This window comes from Rhagoletis pomonella, unplaced genomic scaffold, assembly GCF_013731165.1.
Source record: "Rhagoletis pomonella isolate Grant_MI unplaced genomic scaffold, Rhpom_1.0 Rhpom_scaffold_00007, whole genome shotgun sequence".
In the NCBI taxonomy this organism is placed as follows: Eukaryota; Metazoa; Arthropoda; class Insecta; order Diptera; family Tephritidae; genus Rhagoletis; species Rhagoletis pomonella.
Window position 1 is genome coordinate 14026738 of NW_023458561.1, and position 16997 is coordinate 14043734.

General features: G+C 34.4%; 1 protein-coding gene across 2 annotated transcripts in view; it reads right to left on the minus strand.

Moving 5' to 3' along the window:
- The window catches only part of LOC118742353 (hillarin), a 211426-nt gene that overhangs the window by 27188 nt on the left and 167241 nt on the right, over window positions 1-16997 (minus strand). For both annotated transcript variants that reach the window (XM_036474361.1, XM_036474359.1), the window contains 4 exons: window positions 7232-7783; window positions 6725-7167; window positions 6443-6651; window positions 6099-6373 (listed from right to left, as the gene is read on the minus strand). In XM_036474361.1, coding sequence (XP_036330254.1) covers window positions 6099-6373; window positions 6443-6651; window positions 6725-7167; window positions 7232-7783 — 1479 coding nt within the window. The remainder of the gene's footprint in view (window positions 1-6098; window positions 6374-6442; window positions 6652-6724; window positions 7168-7231; window positions 7784-16997) is intronic.

Here is a 16997-nt window from a genome sequence, read left to right on the forward strand (position 1 = left end):
GTTCACCTACCTAGTGTTGCCATATACCCCGATATCCCATTCCCACATATATGCATGCATATCGATAACCGACTGCTGAGAGGAAGATCGACCTATCTCGGCAGCCAGCTCGAAAACGCTCTATCTCAAAAAACTGTTCAAGAACGCCCTATTTCAGAATTTGTTAAAAAAACGCCCACATTTTCAATACAGTTTGAAGTGAGGAAGGGCGTTTTGAACCGCATTCTGCGGCGTTCTTCAACCAAATTCTGAGATAGGGTGTTTTTCCATAAAATTCTGAAATAGGGCGTTATTGAAAAGTTTATAGAGATCGGGCGTTTTCGAACTGGCTGCCGAGATAGGTCGATTTTCCACTAATCAGTCGATATGATCATGGCCAGAGGTGGGCACGACCACAATCAAGCGTGAGCTAAAAGTGAGAATGAGGCTAAAAACCCGCTGCTCCGGTAACACCACCTTATATGAACCAGCGTAACGCCTTTAAACAAAGCAGGCCAAATCCGAGTTTTAGAAACCTTGAACATTTTTAAATGGGTTTCTTCAAGCAATCCTTTCCAGATTATACAATAATAACAATAATAATAGATTGGCGCTTACATAATAGCTCTGATCCAATACTTTTCCTGTAAAATCCTGTAAAAATGTCAAACAGCAAAATTACTCTCTGAAGTGAGAATAAAAAGTGAGTAACAACAAAAAGTACGGGAACAAAAAAAGCATTTTTCCTATAAAAACGTCAACCAGTGATCGCTTGACACTTTCCATGATTTTAATAGAAAAAGAGTTCGGGTAAAATCTTACAACTTCATTCTCCACACAACTATCCAAAAATCGCTCTCACTTACAGGATTTTGGAGGAATTTGGAGTACGTTTGGAGTAAGTTCATGGAGTACTGGATCAGAGCTATTATGTTAGAGTTGGCCGAGCATCTCCTCCAAGTTGTGGTCTCGATGTTGTTACACAAATAGAGGAGCCTATAGTTTTACTCCGCCTCCGAACGACAAATGAATTTTATGAGAAGCTTTTTTTTTGTGGAACAAATATTGTTAACGAAGCGATATTCTGCCGAAATCCGCAATAAAATCTGCGTTTTGCTAATTTTAGTCCTGCAATTACCACGCCCATTTCAAGGGGTTTGTCGCCTTAAAGAAAAATCTCGCCATACAAATATTATACCTGGATAGGTATTCTATCGGAATAAATATTTACTTTTTGCAAAAACCCGAGGTTTAACACCTTACCAAATATATCTTAACATCAGTTTTCAAAAAAAAATTACAAAAATTGTTGATTCTCACAAAATAAACCTTCTCGTCATAAAGAAAAATATTTTAAAAGTAGTTCTTGACAAACCCCCATTTTTTTTAACCACGTTTTTTTATAGAGAATTAAACAAGGAATACGATGGTAAAATTTTAAATCCCAAATTTACTGGTCTTCACTATGCAAATCAACTTCAAAAAGTTCAACTGTTTGTAGCTAAGTTAGCTTTAGGACAATCTCGACCATCACAACCCGAGATATAACGATTTGAAGAAGTACATGATTAGTCAGAATCACGAAAAAATGCAAAATTTGACAGATCATATCTCCGAAGAAAAAAATTCCTCGAACACGTGTTAGCTTATTTCATGTATAGAGCCCACAAAAAAAATTAAGCGAATCGGAGACATGAAATAATTTTTTTTTTACGAAATCCATCCGATTTAAAAAAGAATGGCTCATATAATCATTACTATCGTCATAAATAGGTATGTATTTCTAATACCGAGTCTTGCACCATAATTTATGTGTGTCAAAACGCGTTTTTAGAATACCTGCGCATTAAAATTTCGTTTCGAGTAAGAGGCTTTCGCAATTATTTTTTGCGCGATTTTCGAGGCATTTGGGGATGTATTTAAAATTTTGAGGTTTCAGCATTTTTTACTTAACTACATTCTTAACTTGTGCTAACTATATGGCGTTGAAAGATAAAATTCACTGCACGTTACGCAGAAAAATATACTTGAGCAATAGCTTCAATAACCAATGCATTTTTCTAAAATAACTCGGGTCCATTCAATTCAAAAAATTGTTACGAGTTGTTACTAGTATTTGCAAGTTTTTACTAATCCAAAATATTTGCAAGAGAGAGCGAATCCGAGAGCGTAACAACCCGAGAGGGCTTCAAATTCTTGCAATTAAAAATTTGACTAGCAGGAATTTGCAGGAGTCAAAAAGTAAGGTTATGTTTCAAATTCAAATGTTAACAAACTGTTTAAGAGGATGATTTGATGAAACATAATTAGTGATATGAAAATATGGATGAAAAATTTAAATCTATTGTATATTTTTTTATTTTTAACCGTCAGAAAGTGTAAAAATGGCTTGAGCTGCAAGTTTTTACTAGTTTTGCGTTCAACAACTTTTTCTGAAAATTTTCTCTTGCTTTCAATTTTACTCTCTATTTTTCTTTTACGCTCTCGCTGCAAGTACTTACTGGAAAAGTTATTGAATGGACCTTATATCATCTGAGGCCCGTGGCAAATTCTTTGGATTGGGCCCTCCCAGTATAAATCGTCATGTTGTAATTTAGTTTTAATAAACCACTTAAGTAGTTACCCAACACTATTAACAATAACGTGTGCCAGCGTTGCCAATTTTGGTACTTTCATAACTAAACACGATTTCTTTTATCGAAAAATTTAATATTACTAAAAAATTTAGGGATTTGATGGTTTCTTTATCCTCCTATTCTGCTTTGTTTGCTTTTACTTGAGAAATGGCATCGACGACAGGACGACGCAATCCTGTATTTTATCATTCTAGACTTTTCAAGAGTAAAGATATAATAAAATAATGTAAACAAAATATTTTTTAAAAACAAGCTTTTATTTAACCTGTAAAATCAAAGGAATAAAATGAAGTAGTGTAACCAAAGATTTTTTAGCAAGAAAATTTTGTCAAAACTGCACTAAAATGAATAAAATAAAATAAGTTAAGGTCTCGTTAAAGTTACTAAAAGCCATTTAGTGAAAGGAGTAATTCAAACTCGAATGCAAATAACTAACAATTTGTACTAATTTACTTCGTTTTTAAAAAAGCTTGTCGCGCGAATAGCAAACCGGCATTTAAATATCTACATACATACATATACATACCTAACCAATTATGCATGTACGCTGAATTCGGCGACAAGCTTTTTTAAAAACGAAGTAAATTAGTACAAATTGTTAGTAATTTGCATTAGAGTTAGAATAACTCCTTTCACCAAATGGCTTTTAGTAACTTTAACGAGACCTTAACTTATTTTATTTTAGTCATTTAAGTGCAGTTTTGACAAAATTTTCTTGCTAAAAACTCTTTTGTTACACTACTTCATTTTATTCCTTTGATTGTACAGGTTAAATAAAAGCTTGTTTTTAAAAAATATTTTTTTTACATTATTTTATTTTATAATTTGTAGTCCATTTATAAAAAAAGCGTTGTATATTAAAAAGTGTTATTTTATTTTATGTACAAAATTTTGCAATAGATATTAAAATAATTCAACTTGCAATGAAAGAGAACAGAAGACTTGGCAAGCAAAATGTTGTTTGCCTACGTTTTGTATAAACATACATATGTACATATAGCAGCAGTTAATTTTATTTAAAGAAATGGCATGTCGTCCATTTCCGCTGCAGCATGGCATATATTTAGGCGCAATATTTAACTTCTTCTGGCGGGGCGACATCTGGAGTCTTCTAATTGGTTCTCCTTGATATGATGCCTACAACAAGGTTCATATCTAGACTAGGAATAGCTTTGCTACACTACCGCCGCGGGCTACAAAACTTCATACTCAAAAAAATCTAAAAAATTGGAAATTTGCATGAAAATTTATTGAATTTTCCTGAGTTTTCAACAATTTAGAAATTATATCTTTATGTTTTTTGTTATAGTATGAACTATATTTTTGTAAAAATTAGCAAACAAAACTTGAAATAAAAAATATTGTATATCGACATTGTGAAAAATTCTCTGTGTGAAAATATATTTTTTAATCCAGTGAAATTAATTTATGTTTACAACTTTTTCTTTCTTTATTGAAAAATAATAAATTATAAAAAAACCATTTCTTTTTTATTACTGATAACAAAAAGTTATTCGTACCCTCAAAACCATTTTGGTATGTTTTTTAGTAGGTGAAAAAAATATGTGATGGGAATCTAATAAATTTTATTTTCAAGGACATGACACACCCAAACTTGTAATTAAATAACTAGTTAATTTTGATAAGATATTTATTAATAAAATTTCTTTTCTCTAAGCATTCTGTTCCGCAAAAATATTTATAACATCATCAAAGTTTAAAGATAGAGCCATCGAATTTTCTTGTCCCATAGTTTCTCAAATAGGTTTTTATTAATTTTAGTTTCGTAAATGATCGTTCAGCAGGAATTGGAACAAATAACATTAATGCAGTACATGCTTCAGGAAAACAGGACGTCATAAAATAAAGTATGGCTGACTTCCAAAACGTCAATTGCTTTGCATACGTATAAAGTATGGGTGCGTTCAGAAATGCATCAAGCCAAAGCATCAGTCTCATTTCTGAACGCACCCTATAATGTTCCATAACGCCGAACTACAAAATATTGACAATCTATACTTTTCCAAAACGCATCTGAAAAGTTATTGAAACGCATCGCAGCAGAAACAAAGTTGATGCTTCGTTTGTTATTGGTTACCAATGTTGCAACAAACATGCGGTCGCGAAAGCACGAATAATGGATGTCGCTTTTGGCTGCAAATTGAAAGATGCAAGAACCTGCAAAATGGACAGAATAGCCAAGTTACGTAGCCTGTCTTGTCCCATAGAGTTCTCAAATAGGGTCGTTCAGCTGTAGGCGCAGGAATTGGAACAAATAACATTAATGCAGTAAATATTCCAGGAAAACAGGACGACATAAAATAAAGTATACATATATGTGTGTGGGCATTTCCAACGGTCGCGAACCGTACGTTTCTCCACTTTTGAAGTTCAAAAAACAAGGAAGACATGAATTTTTATTATGTTTCGATAGCATTTGGTAGGTTTATCTGTGGTGCAAAAAAGATGATCGTTCGATTTTTATTTTTTTCAATATGTTAGAAACAAACATGCGGTGGCGAAGATACGAATAATGGATGTCGCTTTTGGCTGTAAATTGAAAAATGCAAGAAACTGCGAAATTAAACAGAATATTCTAAAGCGATTAATTATATATTAAAGTGGAATAAAGGTACTTCTTCCTAACTAATTGCGCTTTGAAATATCTCTATTCGTTTTTTATTTATAAGCTTAAACATCGGTCGCGAACGTAGGATTTTTCCATAATTTTTTATGCCTTTCATGAATTAATTTGGTTCAATGTTTGTAAGTACCAAAGAAGAAGATGTAGACCAACATAAATGTGTGCAAAAACGATCAGAACGGCGAGCTAAGTCGATTTAGCCAAGTCCATCTGTCTGTCTGTTTGAACGCAATTTAGTCCCTCAGTTTTCGAGATATCCGACTTAAATTTGGTAAGCGAGTGTATTTTACCACGCTTTTTTATAATGTATTAATTATTTGCCGGAACCGTCAAAATCGGTCCCCTATAACTTATAGTTCCCATACAACTGATTGTTCATTTTAGTTCTCGGTCTTTAGTTGTGTCGCACTTTAATTGATTTTAAGCACTAAAAAATTATAACTTTAAAGTACTTAGTTTTGTTAAAAATGTTAAATATTTCTGAGCTCGCGGTCTCTTGGGCCGGGGGCCCGTGGCATTTTGCCGGCCATGCCACGCTATAGTTAGCCGATAAAAATAATATGATACACACTGAGAAAAGTGTTTAGTTACGTCAAATAAATATGTTTTCCTCAACACATAATTTGGTTATAGTTACATTACTTGGTTATATTTACCAAATCTAGTGTTGAGAGGAATATATTTAGCTGACTTTTTTCTGGTTGCATATCTTGGCAGTAGTTTGTTCTGCAAACTGGGAATGTTAGAAAAAAAGCTAATACAGTTGCTAAATATCGAACTACAATGTTAACGGAGCTAACCTTAATAAGCCTAATTTAATGAAGTAATAGTTTACCCACCTTAAATTTACAAACAGACTTAAATTTCATAGGTTCGCCTGTTAAGTATTCCTGTGGTGTTACTGCGTTAGCAAATATGTCCAAAAGAAAGGCACCGGAACACGGCGCATGTACACGAAAAGCTACAATGTTTCCAATGACTGATTGCATAACAAAACGCTTTAGTGAGACGCCGTCATAGGAGTCCTCGTCGCTGTCATAAAACTTTAGATTGTAGTGGAAAATCAGACAGCTCTGCATGTCGGTAGGCATGGCAATACGAACAGTTGCTGCACCTGTGCCGATTGACGTTCCATCAAAAGAGAGATAACTTTAAAAACAATCATGTAAGACGCAAAACTCACCTGTGTCATCTGTATAAACTACAGCGCCATAACCTTCATCTGCGAAATGGAGACCGTACCGGAAGAAAAGCGAACGTACAAATGGTAAATTTTCAAATTCTCGCAAAGTAATTGGTCTTTTAAGCAGTTGCCACTCCTCTTGTAGAGGGAAAAATTCATAGATGAATTCTCGTGGGTCCGTAAGAAAGTAGTGATCATCATATTCATATCTGAGGGGAATTTCGATAGTAAACTTTTGATAAATGCTCTTGAATTGTATTCCTATATGTTTGTGTGAATCACCTTAGACTGTCGTTTTTCCCACGTCCAGTTTTGGGCGCTTCCTTTGCGTTAACCAAATGGCGAGCGCCCCAATTGCATTGCACAAAGCGCCATGCTCCTGCTACATATACTGCATTCCAAGAGTTACGGAACCGGGAATCTTGGAATTTCACGCCTGGCTGGTATCCAGCACTCTTCGAATAGCCTTTGATCACTACACAGTGCAGACCGGCGTAGCTGCAGAGTCGCTTGAACAGAACATGATAGCTTTCAGTTCCGTATTTGATGCCTCGCAATAAACCCATCGGCGTGTCTCCACGCAGGTCATCATCGAAATGCATTGCATTTAAGTTTTTAACGGTTATCCATCGGAAAATCGTTCGAGCCTTTTCTATGTCTGTGGTGCATCGACCTACTAATTGTCGTACTAAGTCGGTGAAGGTTTTCTGATCTTCTTGCGCTACCTAAAACATGAAAGTATGAAACAATTTTAGGTCCTTTACCATATTTTGTATATATATGTTTTACCGATATTGCGATGCGATCAACATCTTCGAATTCAATGGGATCAGTATATATTTGGAATTTGCTCACAGCTGGTGGAGCTGGTGCCGGTGCCACCATTGGATATTCGAGAGGGACGGCACCTTCGTCAAAATCATCGTCTAAAAATATGCTCTCATTCTGCATGTATTCCGAACGGCGCGCACTGATCAACTCCAACATTTCACTAGATTGACGATCCACTAATGCCGCCGTTTCATACCGCTCGTGTTCAAGCATTTTTCGTGTAATACTTTCTTTCTTTTTGCTGCGTCGCAGTGTCATATTCTTTTCTAGATCCTCCTTTTGCTGTTCGTGCCGCAGCGTAAGCATATTCTGTTCATCTCGATTACGCCGCGAAGTGGCCAGCTCCTTTTCGAATTTGTGTGTGAGGCGCTGCAGTTCGCGTTCCCATTCGTCTTGGAATTCAGACTGAATTTTGCGATCTTCCTCCTCACGTTTGCGGGCAAATTTACGGTATAAGTCATCTTCCTCCTTTCGATGTTTCATCTCAAGACGTGCTTGCTCCTCACGACCCTATTTCATTTAGGTTCATAAGGATTGAAGTGTTGCACGAATAGCAAATAAACAACAAAGTAAAAATGGTTAATTAGTTGAGATATATTAAGAAATTTATTGATACATAACTACGTTTGTGTATATATGTATGTATACACATATATAGTGTAAATATATTAATAATATCAAGAATAGAAATTATTTAAATAACTTTTTTCTTCTTTTCTTCTTTCGACTTTTAAAACAGATATAGATTATAATTATATGCAGAATAAACCTTCTTAAACTCCGTTTATTTAACATCCATATTGTGCTACATTTGTATTTCAATTAACTTGTGAATTCATTTGAATTAAACATTTTAAACACTGCATTTCATCAAGTTTCAAATCAACATGTACTAACTTTCAAAATAAAATAATAAATTGCACATCTATAGGGCAATCCTTTGAAAATCGAACGAACAGTGCAGATCTGATGACATTAACAAAAATACCTTTGAATACACTTATATGCCTTTTAGAATAGGTGGCAACCCTACTCAAAAATATTTTCTAACCAAAGCTTTTTTTCGTTTGGCACTCAAATTGTAGTATTTTGCATACTTGTGTAAAATTTAACTAAATCTCGCCTTTCAGAAACTTGAAAACCCTCTTCAAAAGTGTTTTCAAACTAAACGTTTATTTCGTTTGACTTATACATATCTCAATTAACTAATGGGTTAAATTGACTTTGACTTTTTATACAGATGCCAACCCTCCTATAAAAAGTTTGAAAATGAAGTATTTCAAAGTAGCTCCGCCTTACCGTTGATTTTTGGCAATGTTATTTATTTATTTTTAGTTGAAGATGTCAGTTCCTTTTCTTCCATACAAAGTATGTTCGAGTATTTTTTTAAAAGGAAGGAATTGAGCAATAACTGGAACAAAAAAAAATCCAAAAATGAAAGGTAAGTCGGAGTGGTTACAAAAATGTATACTCAAAATATTACTAAATAAATCGAATTTAAAAGTTCGAAAAATTTACGAAAGTTTGTTGTTTTTTTTTAAATGTTGCACCAAGAATTAAACTTCGATTTGTATGGATTTAGTTCAAGGTTCATAGAATTCATAGGTTACGACATGGTGCTGTCAAAAATTGGTTTTCCTCCAGTAGTTGCGAGGTGAGTTCTGATTGGCTGAAGTGCTTAAAAAAAAGAAGAGTATACAAAACGCAGAAAATAGAGTTGCCGTATGGCATATTGTAGTCAGTGCACGGACTTCACCAATTTATTGGTTGATCTACCAACTTTTTATTTTCTACCATTTTTACCAACAAAGGCTAAAAATCTACCAATATTTTCCGGAAAGAAAGCAAAGATATTTAGCCCCCTATTCTAACAATGTCACAAACTCAGCGCCTCACTATTGTGATTTCTACTGCCCTTGAAAAAATATACCACAAAAATTAGATTTCAGGGGGGGTTAAATGAATGAAGTGTATGCATATTTTATCATCGAAAACACCTAAAACAAAAATGAAAAGTTAACTCTGACCATAACCAATTTAAAAGTAAAATTGCATCTCTATCAGCTGATTATCTAAATATTTTTCGTTCGCGATACGTCTTTTGTGATAGACTGCCAAACAAATGGTGTGCAAACTTCAAGCACAGAGATAATTGTTTTTAAATTAATTACGGCATCCGTGGTGGAATCCAACTCGAAACGAAAAACTTTTTAAAATAATTTCAATGAGATTACGGAATTTGATAGCTAGCTCGCTTTTTCCATTCAAAATGGCTTTCTTTATACATTCCAGATAATCCCATTTCACAGCCAGAATAAACAGAACGCGTTTGAAATATACGTTAACCTATCATCAAGAACGTTATAAACTATAAGTAAACAAAAAAGTTCGTTCCAAACATTCAGAATGAATAAAGAAATGCATCCAATATATTTGGGAGAAAATAGCTGTAATTTTATTTCATTCGATTCGAATCGATTTACATTCGATCACGGATGCCGTGATTCGGGCCCAGTATTTTGTATAAGTTTTTGTTGAACGTTTTATTGGCGTGAAATACATTTTTTGTTCTTTTATTAAAAGATACAATTATCCCAGCGTTATAGCAGGAGTACAGAAACAAAAATTACACCAACTGCGCATAATTATAATAAGAATTTCAACAACTACACCATTCTGTCATAAAGAACATCCGGGGCAAAAATACAGCTGCTCCGATAACACCCCCTTATATGAATTCACCTTGATTTATCCTAGATGAGTAAAAACTATCTAACATTGTTAATTTTTAAAAAATTTACCAACTTCTACCATTTTTTTATGTAAAATCTACTAATATAAATTTTTCCAAAGTCCGGGCCCTGATTGTAGTATTTATAATCAAATGAGCATTTGTGGTATAAAATATTGACAAAGCTTAATATAACAAAATAATGATTTCTCTTTTCATACAATCAAAAAACGTACTAGGGCAAAAGACAAGGCCCGCCCCTATTACTCACTTTCGTTACAATTATAACGAGTTGTACCTTCTTATTATCTACATTCTTTATTATAACTTCACATCAAACTGGATTAACATAATAATGTCCGTACAATAGTGACAAATTTAATGTGAATCAAATGTTTTGAAATTAGCAAGTGATTTTATTCAGTTTCCATCTATTATTAGGATAATTATCTCAAAGCTCGGTATTTAATTTTCTTATAAGTATATACATATGTACCTTCGTGTACGGAAAAAGTGTTTTTACTCTGTGACTACAGGAAGGGTCGCGAACGGGAGACCAGGGAAATTTTGAAGCATCTTCTCTGATGATGTCCTGCTGCTTGGGAGCCTACCAATTCGAGAAGTTAGAGAACATAACATCATCGTCATCGACATCGTCAGAGAAGATGCTTCAAAATCAAAAGTAGAGCTAAAATTTCTACTCAAATTCGCAAAAAGAGTTGACATGCTTTCTGATTTCTACTTTAGGGCGTAAAAACGGGCTCCAACTGGCGACGCTACCTCCTTCAACCTTGGGTTTTGTTAAATAATGCACTATATTTTTATAGACAAATAATTGAAATAAAAAAATTTTTTATATATTTATTACAGTCATTTGACCTATATATATTCACGAACATATATACATTTGTAATATGCATTTCAAAATTAATATATAATAAAAGTAAAATTAAAGCTTAAACTAAGTTAACTTTGTTACAATCTTCCTTCTAAGCTATAAAATAGTTTACAGTATATTTTGCTTAGCTGCACATCCTTCTTTGCACGAAAAACTTGTGCACGTAACCGAAAAAGGCACTTAAGCGAATTTTCTTTACTACTTCAATGAGGAAGGTATCCGAATCCCTATGAAACCAAATATTGGCGGAGCACTTACCATGTAGAAATTACTGCAAGCGAAATTTTTACCGAATGTTATCAAATTATCTATATAACTACATAAATTGATAGCCATTTTCGTTGTTCTGCGAGATGAGCAAAATAAATAAAAGGTTGTAAAATTAGGTAATTGTAGGGCCAGTGCAGGTAAACGTAATACTTTCATTGATAATTGATACTAGTCGCATAATTTTTAAGGCAGGTATCGCCAATATGCAGGTATGTTGAATGCATCTATCGGAGCAGTTTCCTTATAAATGTTAAAAATAATGCTTTTGATGCGCATTTTGGGGTAGGTATCTTAAATGTGCACTTAAGCATAGAGGCAGCAAAGCAAAATATACTGTACGTATAATTAACTAAGATAGCATATTCTCGATGCTGTTGGAATGGACGTGATTCCAAGCACTACCGTAAATATATCACGTAGGACATCCGGTCTAAGAGTGTAATATCCAGAGCCACCATAACTGGGCAGTTGGAAAGGACTAGTTTCCAAGCCGCCTCTTTACCGGCAGGCGATCTGAATGGACGAGATCCAGAGTCGCGCTATTTGATCGGACGGAAAGGACTAGTTTCCATAAAGACCTTTCTATTTCATTTATTATGGGTGATCCGAATGGACGAGATCCAGAGTCATCCAGCGAGTACGGATCGAAAGGACTAGTTTCCATTCCGGACCTTTCTATCTAATAGCCAATGTTCTACAGTGATCAAGTATCAGCCTTTTGAAGGTACCAACGTTTTCACAATTTTTTCTTTGAGCTGGAAGTTCATTGTAACATTTTAATCCCTTATAAAAGATATTCTTCTTATCTATTTCCGTTTTATAAAGCGGCATCGAATACGGCACGACCAAAATAAGAACTGTGAATGTTCGAGTAAATCGCTGCGGAAAAATTGTACAATGTGTGGTTACTCATTTAAAACTATGGTCGGCATTGTTGTAATTTTTGTGGGAACAGATTCGCCCCGCCAGAATCGCGTAGGTGTGTGGATACCTTAAATTTTGTGTTCTAGTTCAGCTTTCGTCAATCGAAAATTTTACCTCAAAGAGGTGTTTTATTTGATATCAATTATTTTGGGGTAGCAAATTTAAAATCGATGAAAATACAAACAATAATCTAATTGTTTTATTTTTCTCAATTAAATTGCTAAAGATGTTATCTAAATCTAAATTATGTATTCAAATCGATGTGTCCATTGAAACATATAATTTTTCGAATATGGAATAAATCGGAAAAGAATGATACATATACTTTGTATTCGAAAAAATTAAAAAAATTATGAGAAATGATAAAAACGTATCAACTTGGTACCAACTTTGGATAAAATAAACAACTGTATTCGTCTGATTGCCTCGTAGTTTCATTTTTGCTAAGATTTCTACCGGGTGCGGGGCGCACACATGTGCTTTTTTAAGAAGTTTTACTTCTATCACGTGTACGGTGTTGCACTCGTACTATTAAACTAATGCTTTTTTCTCAAGTAGTTTTGCTCAGTGGCGATTTATACATTTTATGTAAGTAGTAGCGTCACATTGCGTGACCTAAATGCTATTTTAGCTATTTTATTCCATACAAAACATTTTCGACGTTTTGTGTGAGCAACACCTTCGATGAAAAAAATTCCCAAAAATCAATGGTACTTGAAATTGGGCTACAAAACTGTATATTCAAAACGTTTCAAAAAAATGTTTACAAAGTTTGCTGATTTCTTTTTTAATTTTGCACAAAGATTGAGACATGGATTTATATGGTTTCTGTTAAAAATATGCTATACCTTTAAAAAACAATAATAAAAATTAAAAACTTTTAAAGTAAATGGTGAAATATTGCCAATATGCATGTCGATTCAAACTTTTTGATACTATTTTTTGTCTATTTCCGCGGTGAATGTAGAAAATTTCACATTCAACTGTGTAACCAGAAATTTGTAGGGGGATAACTGCAAAATGCGTGGAAAAAGCGCTTGGCGCGTTAGTTACCGATATCGCTAAGGAATTATACTATTTGGACATTGTCCTTCCTCAAAGAGCGGATTGATAAAATTTTCGGGCTAATTATCGTGCATCTATCGCCGAAGATTATTATCGAAAGGTAATATTTATACCGCTATTGCATAATATTTAGCTCGATCTCCGAGAAAGATTGCCGAAAAATACATAACATAAACATTTTTGAGTTGAACTATTACTTCCATACATATAAAATTAGGGAATATAATACGCTACAAAAAGACGCTATCAGTTTGGAAGGAGAGTATAAAGTGTAGTCAGAACGATGAACAAATGAGGTAAGCGAAAAGCCATACCTAAAATCAGCAGCAGAAGTTCTTGGTAAATGGGACGACGAATATGCTTTTCCGTTTATTAACAAACTTCTCCGCATTCTGACTACACTTCTAGCTAGTAACGCTACTTCAGAAAGAAGTTACCCTCGCCTTCTATAGTACCATGAATGAAAAAAGACTGATAGGTCTAGCACTTTTACACGTACACTTAGGGCCAGTTTTTCAGTGCACGGTCGTGGCTTAAACTTAGTTTAAACGCCCGAGCTGGCTGCTTTAAACTAAGATTAGCCAATCAAATGTCAGTCAGCTGTTCATTGTAAATTCAGTTTACGTAATCTAAGTTTAAACTGCCACTGAAACTGGCCCTTAGATATTGAAATTGACACTGAACGGATAATACAAAGATTCCCAAAAGGAAAGCGCAAAATTGAGTTCGCAATTTAAATTATTATAATCAAAATTCCAAATAAGTTGTTAAGCTACTTAATTACATCCCTCATTTGACAAACATTATAACCAAAAAAATAAGTATTTATGTAATATACACAAATGTATACTGCTTTAATAAACCCAGAGCGTAACTTTTTATCTTATGCTTTTTTTTTGTGTGTTTTATTACATGGGACTCTATAAATGGACCTTGCGCCAAATTCACAACATAAAACTAACTTAAAGTAAAATTATATCACAAAACATTTTAATTCGGACTTCAGAAAAATTACTCGAACCTCTATTTGCGTGAAAAATAAATGAGGGTTCAAGCAGGTTGGATGCTTGTAGGTCATATAGCTTCGATTGGTCACTCCGCTGTGAATCAAGATAGATGATTGTATTTTAACGTTATTCGACAAGTCGATCCCAATCGTCCCTCCCCAAATAAAATTCTGTATCCGCCACTGTCTTGTTCACATTTAATTGGTGTCTGTTTACGCACAACCATTTATACAAAAAATGAAGGTCGTCCGTCTTGCATTTTGATCATTGCTTTGGGTAGATTACTATCACTGAGAGTTAAGAGGGTATTGTCAGCGAACAATTTTACCTTACAATACTTTACTATATATTGAAGAGTATTCGAGCTAACACCGACACTTGTGGTAGGCCAATATCTACTGCTACCTTTGTGGATAGAGATTTGTCAATCACCGTTTGTTGCTTCCTATCAGAAAGAAAACTACGGAACCATGTAAGTTCGATGTTATCGATACCAATATATTGGAGTTTTTTTTTAGCATAATTTCCCTGTCGATCGTCTCAAAGGATCTCTTAAGGTCCACAAACACCGCCAAGATAGACTTCTTGGAATTCAGGTCCTCCTTCCATTGTGATAAGATCAAGTTTAGCGCTGTTTCGTATGATTGATTAGCCCTAAAACCTGGCTGCTCCTTAATAAATATTTTATTTGACTCAATATAGTTTATTAGTTGATTAACATTAAGATAAATGGTGAAATCTTGTCAATACCCAGTACGGCGTAGCTCAACCAATTACCCCAGAAAAATTTGTTTATTTATTAGATCCGAGCTTCTTAAGGGGGGTTCCGTAGAAAAGTTACCGGGGTTCCGCGAAATTAATTTTGGTATGAATAAGCATGGCGGTCGGTTTTAGTTGCACACAGCAAAAAAAGATCTATAAACTTCTTGACCGAGACGCAATTTTCCATTTTCAAGTATACATATCGTCGCCTGGGTAAAAGATTGTCGTAAGTGCCATTTTGACGATTTTTAGTTCTAGATGCAGTTATATATAAGGTCTTTCGATTGGTGTTATCAGTTTTCAGATATCTCCTTTAGTTTCCGAGATATTGACTACAATTTTTTGGATAATTTAGTAAACATTTAGTTGGTGATGCAGTCATATTAAACTAATCAATATCTTGAAAATGGCGTTCTCCATTTTTGGATATCTCCTTTAGTTTCCGAGATATTGAGTAAAAAGTTACGTTAATTTAGTAGAAATTTTGATCACATTTACTAAAGAAAATCCTTCATAAACTCAAAACTAATTAACAATAAACAATAAAATTAAATAATTTAAGAGTTTTGTGAACTAGTAACATTTTCAGAGACTTGGGAGAAAATCTATCTTCGCGTTTTTGGGGAATTGTATTCCAAACTTCAATCGCGATTTCCCACAACCTACCGAAATTACCCAGGCGACGATATGTATTCGTACTTAATATGATTGCCGTACTGAGTGCCATACCTATGTGTATAAGAGCGTTGAGCTTGCGCTTGATATAGGGCTGCCAGATATCTCTGTTGCCAAACCGGGACACTTAAGGGTGGGAAACGCCTCTCGCTCCCTTCCCTTTCGTTTCGACAAAAATTACGTACGAAAGGATGTAGTAAAATTTTATTTTGACAAACAAAAACAAAAACATAAAAACATGAGTTCATGAGATCATTACAACGTACACCAGCAAAACAAAACAATTTATCACAATTAAAGCACAGAGAATTTTTCACAATACATGTACCTTTTTTGTTCCTTATAAAAATACAGTTTATACTAAATACATCAGAAAACATAAAAATAAAATTTCTAAACTTTGTGCGAAACTCGGGAAAATGCAATAAATTTGCATACAAATTCGCAAATTTCTATTCAGACTTTTTATAAAAATTTTGAAAATGAGGTTTTGCAGCCCATAAAAATTTAGTTGATTTTTATACCCGAGCGCACTTGTGCACAAGGGTATATTAATTTTGTTCACTTAACGGTTGTTTGTAACAGCCAAAACGAATCGAGATAGATATAGACAAATGTATACATAAATGCTCAGAATGAATAGAGAAATCGATTAAGCCATGTCTGTCTGTCCGTCCGTCTGTCCGTCTGTACGTCCGTCCGTGTACACGATAACTCGAGCCAAAAATTGAGATATCTCAACGATATTTGGTATGTAGGTTTTCGTTAATCCAAGGTAGGTTGGTATTGAAAATGGGTGTGTTCACGCGAACAACGCTGCAGCATGTTCGCCGTTAACTTCGGATCATCCAATTACATTTTTTTCTTCATATAAATGCGGCAATTTGTTTGCAATGAATTTTGTATTTTTTGTCTAAACTGATAGTCTAGGCGCTATGTAAGCATCTGGCGATACGGGTGGCAATGCATGTATTGTCTACTCGTATCTGTGTAGACTTTTTTTGACATTTGTTTTGCATACATATATATATACCCGTGCTGAAAAGAACTAAAAACACTTTCGATTTTTATACATTCGAGCTCGTGCATATCTAGTTGTAGAAAAATTACTCTTTATTCGCAAAACCCGTGAAATAAGTTGTGAAAATACAATAAACCAATCACTTGAATTTAACCAGTTAACCTGCGTGGTTTTATTATATTCGGTTGTTGTTTTGATTCAGCGTGTGTTGGTTTAATCGCAGCCGGTCCGCGACCCGTGTTTGGTGATAAAATTCCACCTTCGCTTCCGGCTTCATCAGTGCTCCCGTCGTGCCGACAATTGGAAATCTCCGGCAAGCATCGCCCAATCGCATAGCGAGTTGCCCCACTCACAACAACAAAAATCCCACA